The sequence below is a fragment of the Sinocyclocheilus anshuiensis genome, unplaced genomic scaffold (assembly GCF_001515605.1).
Source record: "Sinocyclocheilus anshuiensis isolate Anshui unplaced genomic scaffold, SAMN03320099.WGS_v1.1 scaffold1003, whole genome shotgun sequence".
NCBI lineage: Eukaryota > Metazoa > Chordata > Actinopteri > Cypriniformes > Cyprinidae > Sinocyclocheilus > Sinocyclocheilus anshuiensis.
This window is the reverse complement of record NW_015542495.1, coordinates 111,715-125,061: the sequence shown is the minus strand read 5'-3', so window position 1 is coordinate 125,061 and position 13,347 is coordinate 111,715. Positions and strand designations below refer to the sequence as shown.

The 13,347-nt window shown below is 40.4% G+C and overlaps 2 protein-coding genes across 4 annotated transcripts in view; one reads left to right on the top strand and one right to left on the bottom strand.

The window, feature by feature from the left end:
* Positions 1-10,981, bottom strand: part of LOC107694165 (serine/threonine-protein phosphatase 6 regulatory subunit 2-like) — an 18,188-nt gene extending 7,207 nt beyond the window's left edge. The window contains exons 1-17 of the mRNA XM_016493775.1: positions 10,670-10,981; positions 7,641-7,804; positions 6,616-6,664; positions 6,269-6,483; positions 4,826-5,012; positions 4,568-4,705; positions 4,126-4,191; positions 3,919-4,031; positions 3,660-3,773; positions 3,391-3,517; positions 2,368-2,520; positions 2,022-2,252; positions 1,391-1,455; positions 1,119-1,234; positions 948-1,033; positions 482-562; positions 285-382 (exon numbers count right to left, since the gene is read on the bottom strand). Of these exons, the coding sequence (XP_016349261.1) occupies positions 285-382; positions 482-562; positions 948-1,033; positions 1,119-1,234; positions 1,391-1,455; positions 2,022-2,252; positions 2,368-2,520; positions 3,391-3,517; positions 3,660-3,773; positions 3,919-4,031; positions 4,126-4,191; positions 4,568-4,705; positions 4,826-5,012; positions 6,269-6,483; positions 6,616-6,627 (1,802 nt within the window). The 5' untranslated portion in view covers positions 6,628-6,664; positions 7,641-7,804; positions 10,670-10,981. The remainder of the gene's footprint in view (positions 1-284; positions 383-481; positions 563-947; positions 1,034-1,118; positions 1,235-1,390; positions 1,456-2,021; positions 2,253-2,367; positions 2,521-3,390; positions 3,518-3,659; positions 3,774-3,918; positions 4,032-4,125; positions 4,192-4,567; positions 4,706-4,825; positions 5,013-6,268; positions 6,484-6,615; positions 6,665-7,640; positions 7,805-10,669) is intronic.
* A 653-nt stretch (positions 10,982-11,634) lies between these two features.
* Positions 11,635-13,347, top strand: part of LOC107694164 (protein DENND6B-like) — an 11,106-nt gene continuing 9,393 nt past the window's right edge. For all 3 annotated transcript variants that reach the window (XM_016493772.1, XM_016493771.1, XM_016493773.1), the window contains exons 1-6: positions 11,635-11,857; positions 12,046-12,084; positions 12,248-12,290; positions 12,390-12,502; positions 12,614-12,694; positions 12,877-12,982. In XM_016493772.1, the coding sequence (XP_016349258.1) occupies positions 11,705-11,857; positions 12,046-12,084; positions 12,248-12,290; positions 12,390-12,502; positions 12,614-12,694; positions 12,877-12,982 (535 nt within the window). In that variant the 5' untranslated portion in view covers positions 11,635-11,704. The remainder of the gene's footprint in view (positions 11,858-12,045; positions 12,085-12,247; positions 12,291-12,389; positions 12,503-12,613; positions 12,695-12,876; positions 12,983-13,347) is intronic.

Sequence of the window (13,347 nt, the reverse complement as noted above, 5' to 3'; positions counted from 1 at the left end):
CACAGAGCCGTAGTTCACTGAGAAGCTACGCAAACAGCTGTCATTATCGCAAACGATTTCTTCGATTTCATAATCGTACAATTATATCGTCTGCGATTTTTTTTGCACAGCTTGTCAGAGATCTACGGCTCTGTGTAGTAAATGCTACTCCATCTGCAAGCAGGTGATGGAGATTTACTAATCACAGAACCGGCTTTACTGACAAGATGTGCATGACAATCGCATTCAATTAATCGTGCAGCCCTATGAGAAATATTTCTTCATAATACGTCTTCAGCACTCACTTGATATTTTCATCATGTTCACTGAACTCCTCATCATTAAAACCAAACTGATCCACAAAGTTGGCGGTCATCTGCTGAATCTGGTAATCAGAGAACGCCTGAAAGCAAAAATAAATAAATCATGCTTAAATGTTAGCCAATCAGCTGTAAGGAGTTTAAAGCAGACTCATGCTGGCTATTTATTTGTTGCTTCTTACCTGTTGGATGGACAGATCATTGGGGAAAGGGCTCTCCATGTCATCATCTTCACTAGATGAGTGTAAGTTATGGGTGCTCACCTGGAACACAGGATGAGAACCAATCAGAAATCAGCATCAAACCATGTAACATGCTTTTAATGAAGGTGAAAGTGACAGAAAAGATAAATTAAAAAAAGTTCACAATTAACTGTGATAACTGGTTTCCTCGAAAGTAAAGGTTTTAAAGCCATTTTGACCAATTAGGGAGTGATGTTACATCTTTTTATTATGAAAATAAAGAAGCACTAAGCATCTCTGAAATATTTACTGTTATAATCTATTGCAGTGAACATATTTGTAACGCTCTCTAAACATATCTTAAAAGGAAAAAAATAACATGATCATTATATTGGCTATTTAAATATCTTATCCAATATCATTCATCTGTCCAATGCAATGAAATGTGTGTAAATGCTTTCCTCACCAAATCCACTGTGTTTCTCCTGTTGGTCTCTCTCAGAGTGTCACCCACAAAACTCTCCCAGCGGCCTCTGCAGTCTTCTGGCAGCTCTGTGGATATACAAGTGATTATGATCTCAGGCATCATCAGTTCATAAACTCTGTGGCTCTTTTGACATATTCCTGCACAACAAACCTTTAATTAGGTCATTCATTTGAGAGTGAGCCAGCCCTTTCTCCAGGTTTTGAACCACAGTGTTTGCAATTCTTGTCAGGTGACCCATGTTTCCCCTTCGCCTTCCTCCTTCAGCCCTGGAGATGAAGGTAGAGAAACTACAATCAGCCAACAGCAGAAACAAACAGACAGAAAACAAACATACTGACGACATGACGGATTCAAGTTGAGCTTCATGGGACTATCACACATGCTTATAAATCAATGACAACAAAGAAATGAGAGGCTCTTACTGAATTTTGTCATTTTCCTCCCAAGCATCCAGAATCCTTTGCACCAGCTGGCAATGCTGGAAGAGCTGAGGAAAGCAAACAGCCAGACATTGAGAATAATGAACAAAAAGGAAACAAAAGAGCGTAGATTACAAAAAAGGCAGTCAAAAAAGGATAACAAAGAATATGCAGAAAACAAAACTGCCACACCTCTACTCAACAAACCACATGACTTGAGATATCATTCAAGGTGGGGGATGAACCAAAGGTCATTACTTAGGGTCAATGGTTTGTTCAAATCCCTGAACCAAAGTGTGTGCAATACATTACCGTTCAAAAGTTTGGGGTCAGTAAGATTTTTTTTCATGAAAAGAACAGCATTTATTTGATTTAGATTTTTTCATTATTTATGTCATTACGGTCACTTTTGATCAATTTTATGCATCCTTGCTAAATAGTAAATAGTAAAAAAAATCTGTCTGACCCAAACTTTTGAACAGTAATATACGTGTTTAGTAGTGAAAATGATGCTTGCATTCATGAGCACCACTAACAAGGCCCACTACCCTGTTTCCTGTAAGTCAATATGAAAATAGGGACCAAAAGGAAGCAGTTATGAACGAAAACATATAAACTAAAGCTGATGACCTACATTGGCAACAAGAGCATCTTGAATGGGCGTGTTTGCTGGGTCTGAGGTGCTGTTCTGGCCAGGTGTTCCCTCCTCTGCTTGGTTGCCTGTGCCTGTAGCTGGTCTCTCCTCGTGGTTCTGCAGACCTGGGTTCTGGAGGTCTGCGTGGGCAGAGTGGTTCAGGATGGATGCCACACACAGCTCCACTTGCAAGTGCAAGAAATTATTCCAGGTGTATTTAAAGAATAAATCCTGCAACCAGAGAGAGGTGGAGAGAAAAAAAATTATGAAAAACAAAATCGCCCACTCACAGCCAGCTCATAGTGTTGAGTCTGCGATATTCGATGTGTGTGCGTAAGTGATTTACCAACAGCAGGTCCATGGTGTTGAGTCTGCAGATCTCTTGGCAGATGCTGAGGTCGCAAGTCTGCAGCAGAGAAGCCACCAGTCTGGCCACATGAAGGCGGGCGCTCCCCAGGGGCTGCTCCAGAACGCCCACTGTAGTGAGTATTGCACTTCTCTGTTCCACAGCAAGTGGCGGGAGATTGACACATTGTTAGAGGGCTGTCACTCTCAGGATTGCACAGTGATTGTTGAGACAGAAGCTCTGTTCCAGAACTTACTGTGCTGCCAACAAAGACTGACACATTTTACAGCATTAAAATGATGCTCCTGAAAGCTGTTCCACAAAATTCAGCAGCAATATTATGTTACCTTCAAAGACTTAATAAAGTCACAATGAAAACGAAGTAGCTACTGATTGTTTATTTCGTATTGCAATGTACATCCGAGTGCAACAGATTATCGAAAAAGAAAAAAAATGTAGGGCAGGAACTTGGTTCTGCCCATCGGTTGCTGACTGGATTTTGAGATGTGGGCATTGCACCCAAAAATTAATGTGAGCTTGCAATCGATTGTGAAGAGGCGTGGTTTAGCTAGAGAAGTCTGTCATTTCACAGGAAGACTGAGTTAGGACATTTGGTTTAAATTTTCAAAAAATTATGAAAAAAATGACATGCATGGATGAATCATTTGAACTAAGATCAATAACATGCATTTTCATACCGACTTTCCTGAAAAATTGTGATTCCTTCAAATATTTGGGTGTGGCATGTATTTTGATGCATAATGAAGTAAATTAGCTTAAAAAAAAACACTAACTCATGTAAGTTTCTCAATGAGCTTCTTGTGAAGAGTGACACCAATGTAGAGTTTTCCAAATCAGTCACTTATGAGGTTTTACTTTAGTTATGCACACAGCAAGGCAGCTTAAGTTTGGAAAAAGAGCAACAAACTTTAGCTTAACACACACAAAAGTGGTTCAAAAGCCCTGAGATGACATTTACGCCCAGATGGAGTTGCTTGTGAGTGTGTGTGTGCATGCTGGTACCATAGGAGGGTTCAGTAGGAGCTGCTGGAAGTCCTTTAGATGAGGCTCAATAGCACGTAAAATACTGCTGTTGACAGTGTAAGACCTTTCACATCCCTGAGAATACAGGTCCATCAGACCCTCCAGCCTAATAACATCAGACACAGAGATAACAGAAGGTCAAAGAAAGATAAAAAAAATAAAAAATAAAAAAAAGAGGAAGAACAGCAAGTGTCCAAGCATGGCTGTTTATTTTAGGATTAATTAGGCCCTGTAATGGATGAACTCACCCTGACCTTCGTGACTCCAGTAATGTAAGAAGCACTTGCGTTCCATTGACGACAGACGCTTCAGTCCTTTCCCCTTCAAACATGTTCTTCAAAAGCTCCGCCACATTCTCTTGTCTACAAAGACATAAACATAAACGGATGAGATACATAAACAGCCTTTTTGTACAAAAACAGCAGTCTTTACAGAGTGTGTAAATTCTTACACATGGCCCACTATGTTACAGGACTGAGATCTTAGCTAATCTGATTTGGCACTTACGACTCCAGGACAGCGAGTAAGGGGTCTGGTTCGGTGACCTCTGACAGCTGATTGGCCTGGTCTCGACTAAGTCGAATGATGTCACAAAGAGTCTGGGATGCATTAGATTGTCTCTGCAGAACAACAAGAATGTCCTTTTTTTTTTTTAAACTTCCATAACTGAAATCATGTGGGCTGGGGTTGAAAATTTTGAGGGATATTTTGTACCTCTTCATCTCTCCCTGTGTGCATGAGCTCTGTGAGTCTCTGGATGAGTCTCTCCTCATTCAGCCACTGCAAATACATTCATTCACAGACTAGAATCACAGCCCCGTAATGATGAGTGAGGATTCAGCCACGGCTTGGAGGATAACAGACAGGCTAAATGCAGGTCAATGTCTTATTTAAGCAACTAAATCACTTATTAATGTTCCTTAAAGGCATAAGTTCTACAAATGGTTCAGGCTCCAAGAGGTAGATCAATGTAAAATGCTTTTGAACAAGATTAACTATCATATAACCCCCAAATTCACTTGTAGAGTCAACAACAAATGGAAACATTCACACAGTGCATGTTATTGCATTTAGATATAGCTGAACAGAACACAGTTTATAAGTGCACCTTTAAATCGGTTCATTCTCATTTATATATAAATATTAGTGTGCTTACATTGAGGACCTCCATCCTCAAGGGGGCAGGCTCTACACAGCTGATGAGGCGCAGCAAAAGGTCCATCATGGCGGAGGCATCAATGTGATTCAGCACCAGACTGATAAAGTTGTGTTTTTTCCTTAGGAAAGAGATTACCTGCATGTGCAATGACAGACAACTTACTAACTAAACAAATCAAACAAATAACCCCCATATTTTCTTTGCGTCATGTAGTGTGTGTTCATATTCGGAGTTGTGTGGATCAGGTGTGCGTACCTGGTCTGTTTTACGTGCAATCAAGTTGCCGATGGTTTTGCTGAAGAAGGACGCCAGCAGGGGATTAAGGGGCGGCTCTTGCTCCAGAAAGTGGTAGAGCTTCTCCAAAAGGGATTCATCTCCACCCAGCTTATCATTGATAAGAGCCACATCAGAGGTCAGGAGCTCACAGGCTATGTTTGGAAACCTAGATAAACGAATCAAAATGTCTATATTAGCTACAAGTAACATGTGACAACACAATCAAACAGCAACAGGCCAAAAAAAGGTCTATGGTGACTTGGCCTTTAGCATTACAAACTAAGGCACTTTCTGAGGGTCCAATGAAGGCATTTCAAAACTAACAGAAAGTTGCTCTGTAGCACTACTTATCTTCTGTTACTCAGATAGCACTAAAGTAAATACTGGTCAACTCAGTGGTGCAGTGTTGTCTGAGCCACAAGAGAAGGTTATAAACTCTGCGGCAGTGCATTATATCCTATTGCAGGATTCTGCATTTGACAAAAATATCACCAAGCAAAAAATCTGGATCAGTGCTGCTGACAACATATTTCACTCAATGTAATAACATTTCACAATACTTGGAGAGAAAAGACATTTTGAGTGAATCCGCTTGCTCATTTCAAGACAAATGATTCTGCCTCCTACACACAGAGAACCAAATGATTAGTTTTAAATGAACTCTAATGTCTTTCTCTCTCTCTAACCATATGGTCCCAACAGAGAGTGCAAAACCTGATAGATTTCAACCCTTCAGAACATGAGTTTTTTCATATATTTTGTTAAACAGCACAACCCTCACAAACAAAGCAACTCTGATTTAAAACATAAAAGTAGCAGAACACAAGAGTTTACACATCACCTTTCAACTCACTCATTTCTATTTTCCTGTTCCTCTTCCTTCATTTGTCAATTTAACTCCACTTCTCTGCACTTCTACATCTTCACTGTCAGTTTTATAGCCCTCCCGTAACCAGGAGCTCCAGACATGCAGGGCTACCAGTGAACAACACATATGTCCTACCATCATAATTTAGCAATTCTCAGTACCAGTTGGAATACTTTTACTGCCAGCCATATTTACATCTAGGCTACAAGTTAATTGCTGTGAATGAACATTTAAAGTGCAGTCACATTAGCTTAAAAAGTACACTGTTTACTGTCAAAAGTGTAGCAATGTATAAAGCCCAGCTCTTAAACCAAGCAGCTTTCTTTTGGTCAACACATCAAACACATGCAAAATCTGCACAGGGAACTTTTTCCCTCTCGAGCAAAACTCTAAATTGTGCAGATTCCTATTTTGCTCATGAAATTTTGCTGGGCAACAGTAACTGTAGCTACAGACACCCTGTCCCAAACTTAAGCAATTGGCTGAGCCAATGTTGCAGTGTCTGGTTGATCATAACTAGCAAAATAAGGTGCAAAGCCGTGTCTCTGTCTTACTTGAAGCGAGTTTTCTCCTCCAGGTCAGACGGGGGCTCCTCCGTAATAAGGGTGACCAGCTCCAGCATACAGTGATCCTTGGAGAGGAAGAGCAGGAGCTTGCGGTTCTGTGCTTTGCACTCCTGCAGGACATCCTCCTCTTCCATCAACTCTCTCAGAGTCACTCCCTCTCGATCCAGCAGCTGGTCGATATGGGAGGTGTTGTTCAGGTCAAACTTCCAGAACAGGAGCTTGCGGTTCTGTGCTTTGCACTCCTGCAGGACATCCTCCTCTTCCATCAACTCTCTCAGAGTCACTCCCTCTCGATCCAGCAGCTGGTCAATATGGGAGGTGTTGTTCAGGTCAAACTTCCAGAACATGATGGCGGCGGTGGCTGCTGCAGCAGGAAGCCCAGGCCTGAAGAGAAGACTTGAAAGTGAGGAGAAATATCTATTGCAGAGAAGGTGATCCTAGACTGAGACTGCGATAAACACAATGAAAAAATCCAAAGTAGACATGCAGAACTGCCTAAACTTTTTGAGTCAAATGTCCCGTTATATCTACATAAACATGTAATATTACGTTTTTCTGCATAATTATGACAAAGCTGCCTGGGTTTAAACTTTTTTTATTAACAGAAACTAGGAGTATACACAATGTTGTGTTTTCAGACATTTTTAAGAATGCTGTTAATGAAACAACAGTTATTGTTACATTTTTATTCAGAGTTAGATTATTTTAAAATATTAGCAATAATTTATTAATTTAAATGCTTTTTAATGATCTTGGAGGTTTGCTGAAGCCCCCTAGTGGGCCCCGGCCCCCTGGTTGAGAACCACTGTGTTCCAAATCAGTCGCTTATGAAGTTCTATTATGGTTAGGGAGTTGTCTTAAAAAGCAGCTGTCTATGTAGGCACTAGGCAGCCTAATAGGTTTTGGAACAACGCTATAGAATGAGTGGGAGAGGGGGGAAGAATAGCGATGGAAAGCAGAAATAACAGATAAAAGAGAATCTGGAGAACAGACGAACAAGGAAGGGGACAGAAATAATTGATAGACCTTTAAAGCATCCAACTAACACATCCCACTCAAAACAAAACATGAGGCAACTGGAACATGAAGAGCAACTTTCCTTCTTTCAGTACTGATTGAAATCACCTGGGCTGTGAAGATTTTCTAACAACTCTGGTCATGAACAAAGCAGACCTTTCCCACAAGATGACTGATACCCACGCATCACACCCTGGGCGATACATTTCACACAGCCTGATAGGCTTTGCTTGCACAAAGAGATGTGATCTGTTAGTGAGCCTATATAAAAGACTCTTCAGGAATTCGAGCGCTGGAACATTAATAGATTTAAAAAACATTTGTTAAATAAATATATTTTTACCAGCTGATGAAACGTGTGAATCCTTAGTTACACCTCCTCCACAGGCAGACAGGCATTTGAGTGGCAGAATGCAGACAGCACAGAATGACCTAGCATTAATCTGCATGAGGTCCACTTCCCACCAGGCCTTCCTCAAATACACGCACACCTCAGACGGTCTGACACTGGGGAAAAGAAACAAGATAATGCAAACCCTTCAAAAATAATGCAGGCAGAGGTGAAAAACACTTTAAACCAATGTAACAAATAATGCAAAGTGGGTATAATACATCAACAATGTATAAAAACACATTACATCATATAGTCTAGGAACCTTGGAGCTAGAAAACACACAACAGACTGTGCAAGACTAAAATCAGAACTATGGAAGGTCTCGTGAACTGAAAATGCAGTGTACAAACGTCATTTCCTTATCAACAGTGAACAAATACACATAAACACTCTCTTCCTCAAATTCACCCCGATACTGACTCTCTAGCAGACATGCAAACAGTTATTTTAAGAGATTGCTTAAATGGCACTACAGTGGTTTGTACAACAAATAAATATGAGTCTTGAGATCAGACTTCAAGCATTAAAGGAACAGTTCACCAAAAAATGAAAATATGCAGAAAATGTACTCACCTTCAGACCATCCAAGATGTAGATGAGTTTGTTTCTTCATCAGAACAGATTTGTAGAAATTTAGCATTACATTACTTGCTCACTAGTGCATCCTCTGCAGTGAATGGGTGCCGTCAGAATGAGAGTCCAAACAGCTGATAAATAATCACAATAATCCACACCACTCCAGTCCATCAATTAACGTCTTGTAAAGCCAAAGGCTGCATGTTTGTAATAAACAAATCTATCTTTAAGAATTTTTAAGTTCCAACCATTTCTTCCACTATACATAATTTTGCTTTCTCCAGTCAAAAAGTGATCTTGTCTGAATCAAGAGAGATATATGCACAGATAAGCACTGTTTACAATCGAAAACAGTCCTAAACGAATATATGGTGGATTTTGATGTGAGAGGACAAGAGGGGATGGAGTTTTTCAGTGGAAGAAGTGTTATTATGGATTATGGACTCATACTTTGGCCAGAAGTGACAGTTTAAAGTTAAAACGCCTGGAGAACAGACGAACAAGGAAGGGGACAGAAATAATTGATGGACCTTTAAAGCATCCAACTAACACATCCCACTCAAAACAAAACATGAGGCAACTGGAACATGAAGAGCGAGTCACCTTAATGATGAATTTGTTTCTTACAAACACGCAGCTTTTCACTTCACCAGACATTAATTAATCGACTGGACTTGCGTGGATTAGTGTGTAGTTTTTATCAGCTGTTTGGACTCGTATTCTGACGGCACCCATCCACTACAAAGGATGCATTGGTGAACAATTGATGTAATAAATTTCTCAAAATCTGTTCCAACGAAGAAACTCTTTTACATCTTGGATGGCCTGAGGCTGAGGGTGATACATTTTCAGCAAATGTTCATTTTTTGGGGTGAACTTTTCCTTTAAGTGCAGTCATGTTTACTATTGTTCGGTGAATTTTTTTGCAGGCGAAATACAGTAATAATTCCATAAGGACGAACAATTCCCCCATGCGGATTTCGCAAGAGGTTCAAGTTGAACATTTACCGCATTGACCAACACATTGTGATTTGAAAAAAAGCTTCATTCTACTTCATCACTACATTATTAACTAAAGAAAATGGACCTTTTTGTGCCTGCAAAATTTCACTCAGATTTTGACGTTTAGACCAAATTCTAGGAAGTTAAAACAAAAGGTGCTACTAGACGCACTTTCTTCCTAAATGAAATGCACACCTACTCCACATCTTGTGCGCATATGGCACACTCAAAACAGCAGCTGGTAACAGCTTCCTTGAGCACTACAGACTCATCTGATGACAAACGACACAGAGAACACATACCGGAAAGAATATCTATCATTGATCTGCAGCTGTGCAACCTGAAGCGCTTCTTTCATTTTTGAAAAAAGTGGCCAAAAAAATAGACAAGGGGACTTGTTTCCTTCTTTTCTGTGGACATGGCTGTGTGCACGTGCAGAGCTTACTGCGACAATAACAAGCAGAGAACTCCCCAGTGAACTCTACACAGGAAAGCAAATGTCTCTGCTCTATGATTCATCAAAAATAGTAACAGACAGCAGCATTTGCACACAATATAAGCTGCCGCACACAGCAGACACGAGCGGGGATGTTGCATGAGATCTCTGACAGCAGCTGAGATCAAATAAGCTGGCATTGATTTCACAACTGTCCAGAAGCTGCCTACTTAGGAAGTTGATCCAGCAACTTGTCCTGACCCCTGGACCCCCAGAGGGGGTGTTCCTGCATTACAAAACTACAAATGAGATTGCATTCGTCATACTGAACGATCGTGTTTTACAACTCAATAGTTAAATAGCTGAAGAGGATGAACTTATGAATTACTCATTGCTGCTAAGGACAACATGATTTGAATCAAATGTTTACAACAGACGTCAATAACATACCACCAGAGCAGTTTTCACACCTTTTAAAGCCAGGACGGGAAAAGAAGACGTATTACTATTCATTTCACACATAGGACGACGATTTTAAATGCAGAATAACAGTTTCAGCGGAAAATCTCGGCGGTTGCATATTTACAACTGGGCCCTGCTAGCAACCGTTAGCATAAGCGGCTAACATTAGCGACAAACCTGGTTTCCGTATTTTCAAAACAACCCCAAACTCGACCGAAACAACTCAAACAAACACTCACTTATAGCTCAAAATGGGTTGCTAGAGATGTTAAGTGTTATTTAACGCTAAAGAATGGGATGTTTTCGGTTTGTTTGCTAGCTCGTCTGGCTAACTTCAGCTGAACCTCTCTCTTACAGAAGTTTCTTCCGATCTGAAGAGAATAAAAACGACACAATTTCTAAGCGAAACATTTCGAAACAAGCATGGTTTGGCGTAGGGCAGAGAGGGTCGGCCCCAGCAGTGCTATCTGCGCATGTAAACAGGCTATGCATGTACGCTTACCCCGCTGTGAGTGTCTTCAGACGGGCTCCTGCTGCTGCCCCGCGCGCGCTCTGTGAAACCCCGCAGCTGCCACGAGACCGTTTTCCTCTCAACTATCTGCCCAGAGCGCGAGCCATCGTCCTCACTAAAGTTGCTTTTCTGCTCCCTCTTATCGATAAAGGAGTTTTTTGGGAAATTATTCTGCTCTTCGCCACTACGCAGAGTTATCTCGGCTGCTCACGCGCAAGGCGAGGGAAAGGAGGGTCGGAAAATAAAAATCGTTCATATGTTTGTGTTCAAAATGGCGAAACTCTGTCATAGACGCGCGCGTGCTGTCAGATCACTGTGCCTGCGAATCGAGCGCGCGCTTCCCCGCGTTTATTTCCACTAGCCTTGATAAGATGAACGTAGATTAAAATAATAATACTACTAATAATAACAATGATGATGATGATAACAACAACAACAACTGGAGTTTGTTGTCATATTATATTATTAAAATAAACTAGGCCAAATGCGTTAAACAATTTATTATAATTAATGTCAAGATTTTTTTCGGGAATTTTTTTCCAGGCACAGTCTATTTCAATAACCTTAAAAGCGATTTTCTCAATATTTTTTTTTTTTTTTTTGCACCCTCAGATTCCAGATTTTCAAATAGTTGTATCTCAGCCTAACAAACCATACATCAATGAAAACAAACAAACACTAGCTTTCTATTTTTTCTATTCTATCTACTTGTTTTTCTTTGTGTGTGTGTGTATATGTGTATAATATATATATATATATATACACCTTGCTACGTGTACTGTGTTAGGCTAACCGAGACTTGTCATTTGCACGTATATTGTTGCTCTTTTGTTAGTTTTGACTGCTTTTATTGTCCTCATTTGTAAGTCGCTTTGGATAAAAGCGTCTGCTAACTGACTAAAATAAATAAATAAGTCATTCCTCCCCGCGGGAGGGCGCTGTTCAGCCTCAATGGTTCCTAAATGATGACCGAGAACGCGACCATTCACAAAAGCAAGCGGTTCTCAAATGGATATTTAGGTCACAATGGACCCATTTGACAGCTCCGATGCTCTGGAAGGGCCATCGAAGGCTGCGGCGACAAACACAGAGGTACCGGTGCCGTGGACACGCTTCTCTGCCTGGCTCGAGTGTGTGTGCGTCGTTACCTTCGACCTCGAGCTCGGACAAGCCATAGAGGTACACAAATTATGTGCACGTACCAACATCTGACATTGCTTGTTTAAGTGTTTGTTGCAAGCGGGGGAAAATCTGATTGTGAAAAAACGCAGTGACAGTGCAAACGTTCTGATTGTAATATCACCAACTGTAACCACAGCAACAGCAGCATCACTGTGTATCTCTAACATTCTTTCGGTTGTTATCAGCTCGTTTACCCTCATGATGTCAAACTCACAGAGAAAGAGGTAAGATGAATTTGATTTAAATATTTGATTTATTCATTTATTTTCCCGCAGTATTATAAATATATAGAGCACAATGTTTTTTTAAGACGATTTTCAAAACATTAATTTCTTTCTAAAGTGCCTCTAAAAGTACTTAAACCCTTCGCTTCCTTCTGTCTTTTAGAAAACAAGCATCTGTTACTTATCGTTTCCTGACTCATACTCGGGTAATGTGCTGGCACAGGCTGATCTGATCCTTGCTTTTATGATAAACAGCTGAAACATGAGCATTACAGCTCAATCACATGAGTGCATGTCTATCCCAGGATGCCTCGGGGACACTCAGTTCAGCTTCAGACTGCGGCAGTCGGTGGGCCGCAGTAGCTCTTGGTTTGGACAGGAGGATGTGTACAACAAGGATGCACCTGTGACCCTGCAGGTTAGAAATAGACTTGCTCTTTTCCCAGCATCACAACTGATTGACATGTGCTTTGAACCAATAAATTCCATAAATAAGGTGTGCATGTAAATGACCGTACTGTTTTTTCAGAAGGAGCATGCACATTTGCACGGGTATGTGTATTTCAGGCAAGTGAAAGATGCGTCTGTCAAAAGGGGCTACTTTCAGAAGGTGTGTAACTGAAATTAAAGATACACATGCTTGTTCTGGTTTTTCACAATGAGCTTTTCCAGTCTATTTAGACTTTACACTTTAATTGAATGTGTTTAGTCAAGGTCCTTGTTGTTAAATAATATACTGGAAATAATGACTGTTTTGTGCCGTAAATGATTTCAGTATTTCTATATCCCTAGTCTCTGGTGGTGGTGTCCAGATTGCCGTTTGTGAACCTTTTCCATTCGCTGCTGAAGGTCATTGCTCCTGAGTACTTTGAAAAGCAAGAACCTTGTCTGGAGACTGGTGAGACCAGCTTGACTTGGAAAAAAAAAAAGAAAACACTCTTGACCACTTTACATGTCCATATCACCTTGCCAAATGATTTCAGTTATTTCAAAGGTCCTTACAGTAACAATGGGACAACAGATTATTTCCATCTTTTTGCCACAAAATTCTGTTTTATTATGTAAAGCACATACTCTATTTGTGACCCTGGAGCACAAAACCAGTCTTAAGTCGCACGGGTATATTTGTAGCAATAGCCAAAAATACATTGTATGGGTCAAAATGATCGATTTTTCTTTTATGCCAAAAATCATTAGGATGTAAAGATCATGTTCCATTAAAATATTTTGTACATTTCCTACTGTAAATATATTAAAACTTAA